Source organism: Nannospalax galili, unplaced genomic scaffold (assembly GCF_000622305.1).
Source record: "Nannospalax galili isolate Female #2095 unplaced genomic scaffold, S.galili_v1.0 scaffold1317, whole genome shotgun sequence".
Lineage (NCBI taxonomy): Eukaryota > Metazoa > Chordata > Mammalia > Rodentia > Spalacidae > Nannospalax > Nannospalax galili.
This window is the reverse complement of record NW_008339383.1, coordinates 112,050-119,763: the sequence shown is the minus strand read 5'-3', so window position 1 is coordinate 119,763 and position 7,714 is coordinate 112,050. Positions and strand designations below refer to the sequence as shown.

The following is a 7,714-nucleotide window of genomic DNA, read 5'->3' as shown; positions in this document are numbered from 1 at the left end:
ATTCAGGATGTTGAAAGTGCCTTCACCCTTGTGTGGATTCTCTGATGTTTATTGAGTACTGATCTCTGACTAAAGGTCTTCCCACACACATTACACTCATAGGGTTTCTCCCCTGTGTGAGTTCTCTGGTCTTTGGTAAGAGCTGATTTTTCACAAAAGGTTTTTCCACATTCAGGACATTTATAGGGTTTCTCCCCCATCTGAGTTCTTTGATGTACTATAAGGTTTGACTTTATGCAAAATGAGTTCCCACATTCATTGCATATAAATGGTTTCTCCCCTATGTGTGTCCTCTGATGGACAGTCAGGGCTGACCGGTGGCAGAAGGATTTTCTGCACGCATTACATTCATAGGGTTTCTCCCCCGTGTGTGTCCTTTGATGTTCAGTGAGGTTTGATTTGACACAGAATGTTTTTCCACATTGCTTGCATTCATAGGGTTTTTCTCCCGTGTGCGTTCGCTGATGGTTGGTAAGGTGTGGCTTCTGGCAAAAGGCTTTCCCACATTCAGTGCATTCATAAGGTTTCTCTCCTGTGTGTGTTCTCTGATGTTGGGTAAGGTTTGATTTCTCCAAGAAAGTTTTACCACAGTCACCACATTCAAAAGTTTTTTCTCCTGAGCGAGCTCTTCGAGACTGGGTGAGATGTGATTTCTTACTGAAAATTTTCCCAGTTTTCTGGTAGTCATAGTGTTTTCCCACCACATGTACCATCTGATGTTTAAAGAGAGTTGACTTTTCCCAAATTTTGTTACTCACTTTATATTCTTGGGCAATCTTTCTTTTGTAAGCTCCCTGATGAATAATGAAAGCTGAACTGTCACAGAAGATTTCCTCATATTCATTATGTTCATAAGGACTGTTCCCTGTAAGAGCTCTCTGATGTCCAAATTGTAAACCCACTAAAAAGGACTTCCTACAAATACTGCATTCATGTGGCTCAATATCCAAAGGAATTCTCTGAGATACACTGAGCTTTAAAGTGTCAGTGAATTTGTAGAGTGTCTCCCCTATCTGAGACTTCTGACTTGTAAAAAGGGCTGCTTCCTCATGGAAGCCTGGTCCGTTTCCATTATACTCAAAAGACTGGTCAGAAATTGGCTGAGTGAGAGTTTGGCAAAAGCTGAGGACATTCCTTCTTTCATCGTAGTTACATGATTTTTCTCCTACAGGAGTAAGGAATGATTTCTCTCACACATTAAACTCATGAGGCTTCTTTCTGGAATAGTTCTTTTTACCAATAATTATGCCTGAAATATTTTTCAAATTCATTTCACATGAATCACATACTTTGAGCAGAAAATTTCTTGAAGAAATGGGGTCCATGTTGAGACGGAAGGCCTTCTGCCTGCTGTCACTTTCCAGGCTTACCGTCTTGTTGGTGAGCATGAGCTGCAAAAACGTTCATCTTCCTGTCTGCTCTCCAGTAGGTCATCAACTTTCCATTTCCTTTCTAGAAATGAGAAAAATTACCACATCTTATGAATATTAATACATTTCGGATAGAGTTGGATTTTTACAGAAATTCTCTATTCTACAGCCAATTCTTCCATTTTAGATTCAGTTACCTGGTATGGAACTGAATCCAAAAGGTGTTTCATTTATCATCTCAGTTTCAGGAGAAAACAAACATCTGCTGTGGAAGCAGGGATGGGATCTGGCTATATCTAAATCTTAGAAATATATTTCTTTTTAAAAATTTTTTCTTTTATGTGTATGAGTACTATGCCTACATGTGTGTAAGTGCACTTGTGTCATGCAATGCCTTCATGAGGAGGGCAGAAGAGGGCATTGGATCCCTTGGAACAGGAGTTACGGATGGTTGTTAGCCTCCATATGGTGCTGGGATTCAAACCCAGGTTCTCTGTAAGAGGAGTCAGTGCTCTTAACCACTGGGCCATCTCTCCAGCCTCCAAAACTTTGGACATATATTTCAAAATGAGACATAAAAGGTTAAATAAAATTCACAATGTAGTGCACAGAGTGGCTGATTCAGATACCAGAATGTTCAAGACAAGGAGGTGAGCCCAACAGAACAATGAACACAAGCAAAGTGCCATGAGGATGAGAGGCAGGTGGATTTCAGGGGGTGAGCTGCATTGGGTGGGAAGAGAAAAGATGAGCCCTGAAGTATCACACAGGGATCACTGGGAAGATTCCCACCTGAGTCCATGCTTTTCTATAGAATGCAGCAACCCCAGATTGAAATTCTGCAAACACAAACTTCAAGCTCAAAAGAAAAGCCTAAAAGCCTAGGATAAAGTTTTTCTTTACTTTTTTTGGTCTTTTTGAGATGGTCTCTGCATCTGATGGTAGCCCCAGTTGTCCTGGAACTCACTATGTAGACCAGGCTGGCCTTGAACTCACAGAGATCCCCCTGCCTCTGCCTCCCAAGTGCTGGGATTAAAAGTGTGTGCCACCACGCCCGGCAGGCAAGTTTTTCTTTACTTTTGTTGACAGGAATAATTTTCTAAAATGATGTGGAAAAATATGCTATAAAAGGTGAAAAAGACTCAAAACAGGATGAATACCAGATAGAGATCAAGGAACAGAAAATTCACAAGAGTAGAGGTTGGGCAGTTTTTGAACACATACAGTGTCTGAGAAATGTAGAAGGATTAGGCTTGGCAGAGGCACAGCATGGCTTCTACCCTCATCTGCTCGTGTCCTGGTTCCTTGAAACCCTCAGAGCATGTATTTTCTTACACTACGTTTGAGTCTGCCTTTATTTCTAAGTTTTTTGTTTACACATAGACTTTATGCTTTGACATTTTCCATCATCTGGGTCTTTTATTTACTTATGGAGCCTGTAAGAACCATAATTATGTATCTGGTACTGAGATTTTTCAGTTTGCCATAAAAATCTTGACTACACTCTAGGCAGCCAATGCAACAATATTAATCATATGCTTAATCTTTCTTAATCTCTGGCCCTTGAGTCTACTGCTCCAAAGACTTAACATCTCCCAATTAAATGCTACTTTAAAATTATGAATAATAATAAAAGAGAATGACATTAAAAATCCATGCCATCCTGAGTCCACTCTATCACTGTATTTTGAAATGAGTCCTTTGCTCAATGTCCCACCTCTTGCTGGAACCAGAGTCTGGCTCTTGGCAGTTATTACTAGTCTTCTTTCCTCTGTATCATTTGAGGAAACAGTAACATTTCCCAAAAGCAATATGTACTTGGAATATTTTCAACTTTTCCCTGATGAGTTGGATACACAGAAGAGACTATGGGAATGTGTATTTAGGAAACATACTACAGTTCTGAATCTATCAAAAGGATGATTGCTCTGAAACCTGGCTCCATAGGTAGCCAATACTACCAGAGGATCAGGACAGGAAAGCTAAGAAGCCCTTCTTTTTGGAAGAATAAAATCTCAGCAGGGAAAGAAGCTCTAAGCAACAACCACATGTTCAGGACTGGGCCTTTAGTCACTGGTGGGTCACAGATATAAAATATGTGCTAGTAATAGCAAAAATTTGCTTTACCTTTAAATAAATGAGATAATAAATATTCAGTGTCTGAAACATTTATATATGAAGTATCAATTATTTGAAAAAAGATGAAAATGCAAATTTTAAACAAGTGAGAGAATATGAACATATTTAAAGTATAAGAAAGTATGAGGTATAGTATTTGTTCTGGAAAGCAAAAAGAAATAAATAAGTGAACTAGAATCATGCAATTGTCAATGGCAGAAAGCTTTCATTTCATCTTTTTTTATAGGTTACTGAAAGAAAAACTGGATGCTTCATATGAAAAAAAAAACAGTTAGGAATTACACCATGTGAAGAATAAAGAAAACACAGACATGGCCTGATTTGAATGTGATCAGTGAAAAGTAACCACATGGACAGATATAGGTGGTTTATACAAGGGTATGAGGAGACCAGTACGAGCCGGCAGATTTAGTGGAGGGAACCTGTAGTTGCTACTCAGAGTAGTAGGATGGGAAAATGGAACTACAATCAGTTCCTGGGGAATAGGCTCTGGGTTGTGTAGCTCATGTTGCTCCTTCTGTATCTACTAATGGATGGAATTAATGCCTCTGTGAAACGGTATCATCCGGTAACAACTCTAGCCTACATAAAACTATGTCCTAGAAAAGAGGCTGGTGAACTACCACCAGAAGGCAATATCCCTGCAGATGAAGTATCTTTTATGTTTTCCCCAAGGCAAGTGGTAGAAGAGGCCACAGGGAGGGGGGGGGGAAGTCAACAAGGAGGAGGCGCAAATAAAAAGAGGCAGAAAAACAGCGGTGGCAGCGGCCAGGACTCCAAGCAGCCACTTCACGTGAAACACCTGTTACCTGGTCTTTTACAAAGAAATCAACAACTCTGCTCTAGATTTCATCTGCCCTCACACACAATATAAAGCTAATGTCTTTCCAACACATACACCTAGCTCCAGCTTCAACTAGGCATTCCATTTGTAGGTAACTCCAACCTTGCAGTCAATTCACAGGCTGGATCTGAACAGCTACCCCCAATTTTTCCTGCCCCAAATTAAATCTGTAATAACTCCTTTCCTCATTGTTTTTCTCTGTCTCGGTAAATGGCTTCTTAATGTCGCTAGCTGCTTGAGCTTACGGTCACATCTGACTCCCCTTTCTCTAGAACTCTTTATGAAGCAACAGATCCTTGTGGCTCTATCTTCGAGATGTTTGCAGGAACAGCACTCCCCAGCACCTCTGGAATGGCAAACTTTACCTGTTCAGGGAGCGAGGTCTTAATATATTTATACATACTGAAATGTCTGTTATAATAAAGAAAATCAGTATATCCATTATCTCACATAATTAAGTCCAAGTTCTTCTACTGACTTCCTCAAGAATCTTCTAAGCAACACTGTTACAGATTAAGCCATACATCCTAACAAGCATTTCTGTCCCTCCTACTTTGAATTGCCTTTCAGGAATTCCTCTAGAAATACATATTTCTTTAGAACAATTTTAAACCTATAATGTACTGTACAGTAGCTATATTATACTATATATTATATGAAATGTCTGAACATTTTTAGTGTTACAACATTGTTTAGTGGGAAATTCCCCTTACTCATATACGAGCTTTTGAAATGCATCTGATTTAGGAGACTGACCCGGAGTTTGGGTCACCTAGGTGAATCTTCCCAACAGAAACAAAAGGGTTACTATAGAGACAGCACGAAGGCTGAACTGAAACAAAATTTCTAGAAGACTTGATTTATCATCCAGGTACAGCCTGTCAGCTCTGACCGCTGAAGCAGAGAGCTCAGAGGCTCTTAAAGTGACACTCTCCTAATTTCCAATGCTTATGGCAAGCATGGCTCCCGACAACCAAGGTGAATCATCGTGTTTTTCCTCTGGGTTTCAGATCTCTGATAATTTATCATTTTATAATTTTAATTATAACTTAATTTAATGAGCAACACTGAGCTGTTTAGTTGACATACTAGTGTCACAATAATTTATGTTAATAAAGAAAATAATTGTAATGTTTTAAAGGTCCTTGGAGCTCTCATTTTCAAACAAGTACTCATTATTAACTTGGTTCAATAAATGTAGCTCAACCAGTACAATCGTTTAAAAGCTGTGTTTAAATTAGATTTTAGAAAATAAATATGATAGTCTATAACTACAAGTATCATTTGAGATGGTCTGGCATACCTCCTAAATGAGAATTTCATCATCCTAGGTTTTCCATCTGTAATAAGTGAATTGTTGCTATCTAAATGCTTATTCACTTGTGGATGTTTATAATTTAAAGGAATCATATATATACTGCTTATTAATTAAATTTAAATGTAACATTGCATAAGATTAATTTCTAAGTTAATTTTTCCACTTTCTTAAATAAGTCTGTATCCTTAATTACTGTTGTACTTATTTAAGATAATGTCTCTTATTTAACTTAAACATTATAAGTAGTATTTGGCTCATTTCAGATGCATCAGGAGTTGGGAAAAAGCATAAATAGAGAACTAAAAGAAGGTATGTTACGAAAATTTATGGATCAAGTTTAGATTAATTGAAGGGAGGTATCCCTTGCCTGGCATTGGGGTTTTGGGTAGATAGTCTGTGACTCTTTTGAGGAGCATCAGTCCATTATGTGAGGTAACTACACACACACACACACACACACACACGTAATATGGTGTATATAAAACCTACTGGTCCAATTAGTGTTGGCCTTATTTGTATGTGATTAGTGCTGACCACTTGGGATTGGGGTCTTGTCCCTGAAAAAAACTGATTGACGGCCTATAGCTCTTCATCTGTGGGGCCTTGTGAAAATTTCATCCATGTTGTTATGTCAGCTGGTGTGCTCTCTACAGGTCTTGTGCAGGCAACCATATTGTTGAGGTCATGGATGTAACATCCCTGTCCTATCCAGAAGACACTATCTCACAGCAATCATCCTGGTCCTCAGCCCCCCGCCACACACACACATTACCTGCCCCCCAACCAGCAAGATAAAGATTAGTGAGGTTTTTGTTAGTCTGTGACTGCTGTGGGGAGCATTGTCCTCTCCCCTTCTCCACTCATGGTCTCCACTTTCCTGACTTCTGTGGTTTACACCAAGTTATACAGTCAGACCTAAAAGTTCAGATCCAGGATCCACAAACAGGAGAAAACATGTGGTATTCACCTTTCAGGGACTGAGTTACTTCACTCAGTATAATTTTTTCCACTTCCACTCATTTCCCTGTAAAATTTCATCATATCATTTTTCTTAATAGCTGAATAAAAAATCATTTACGACACCTTCATTATCCATCAGTTGGTGGCATCCAGACTGCTTCCATCCCTAGCTACCGTGAGTAGAGAAGCAATGAAAATGGCTATCTCTGTAGTAGGATAGCGAGTCCTTTGGGTCTATACCAAGGAGTGGTTAGCTGGACCATATAGTAGATCTGTTTCCAGCTTTTTGAGAGTTCTCCACACTGATTTCCATAGTGGCTGTACCAGTTTGCCATCCAACAACAGTTATTAAGAATTTCCCTTTCTGGCTAGGTGTGGTGGTACACACCTTTAATCCCAGCACTTGGGAGGCAACGGCAGGTGGATCTCTGTGAGTTCAAGGCGAGCCTGGTCTCCAAAGTGAGTTCTAGGCCAGCTGGGGATACAGGGAGACCCTCTCTCAAAAAGACAAAAAAAAATTTTTTTTTTCAGGGCTGGAGAGATGGCTCAGCAGTTAAGAGCACTGACTGCTCTCGCAGAGGACACGAGTTCAAGTCCCAGGATCCATATGGCAGGTGCAAACCATCCTTAACTCCAGTTCCAGGGGAATCCAGCGCTCTCTTCTGACCTCCGCAGCATTGCATGACATGGTGCACTCACATACGTGCAGGCAATACACTCATACACATAAAATAATTTTTTTTTTAAGTTAGAATATTCTAACTGGAAAACAATTACTGTGAAACTATTTACATTCTCATAGAATTATAAATATTTCTCAAGGAATACTTTACACCACAACTTTTTTTTTTTTCATACAGAATTCATTCCAAAGCAATTGACATTGAGACGTTTTCACATGCATTTCTAATCTCTATATACATGACTATCACTGGTCACAGTCGCCCACCTTCTGAGCTCCTCGGCATCTGAGCATGATTACAAACTCATCAGATAGACAGCCTTCCTCTCCCACTAGAGGCTCCATACTCTGCCATCCCTGTCACTATCCACTGTGTTGTCAGCACCCTCATCCATTCCCCC

The 7,714-nt window shown here is 39.6% G+C and overlaps 1 protein-coding gene across 1 annotated transcript; it reads right to left on the bottom strand.

Moving 5' to 3' along the window:
- Positions 1 to 2: 2 nt before the first annotated feature.
- Positions 3 to 1,607, bottom strand: LOC103734830 (zinc finger protein 248-like). Its single transcript, XM_017798389.1, is given in 3 exon segments — positions 3 to 1,402; positions 1,405 to 1,452; positions 1,568 to 1,607. Coding segments are annotated over 3 exon segments (1,488 nt in total).
- Positions 1,608 to 7,714: the final 6,107 nt, after the last annotated feature.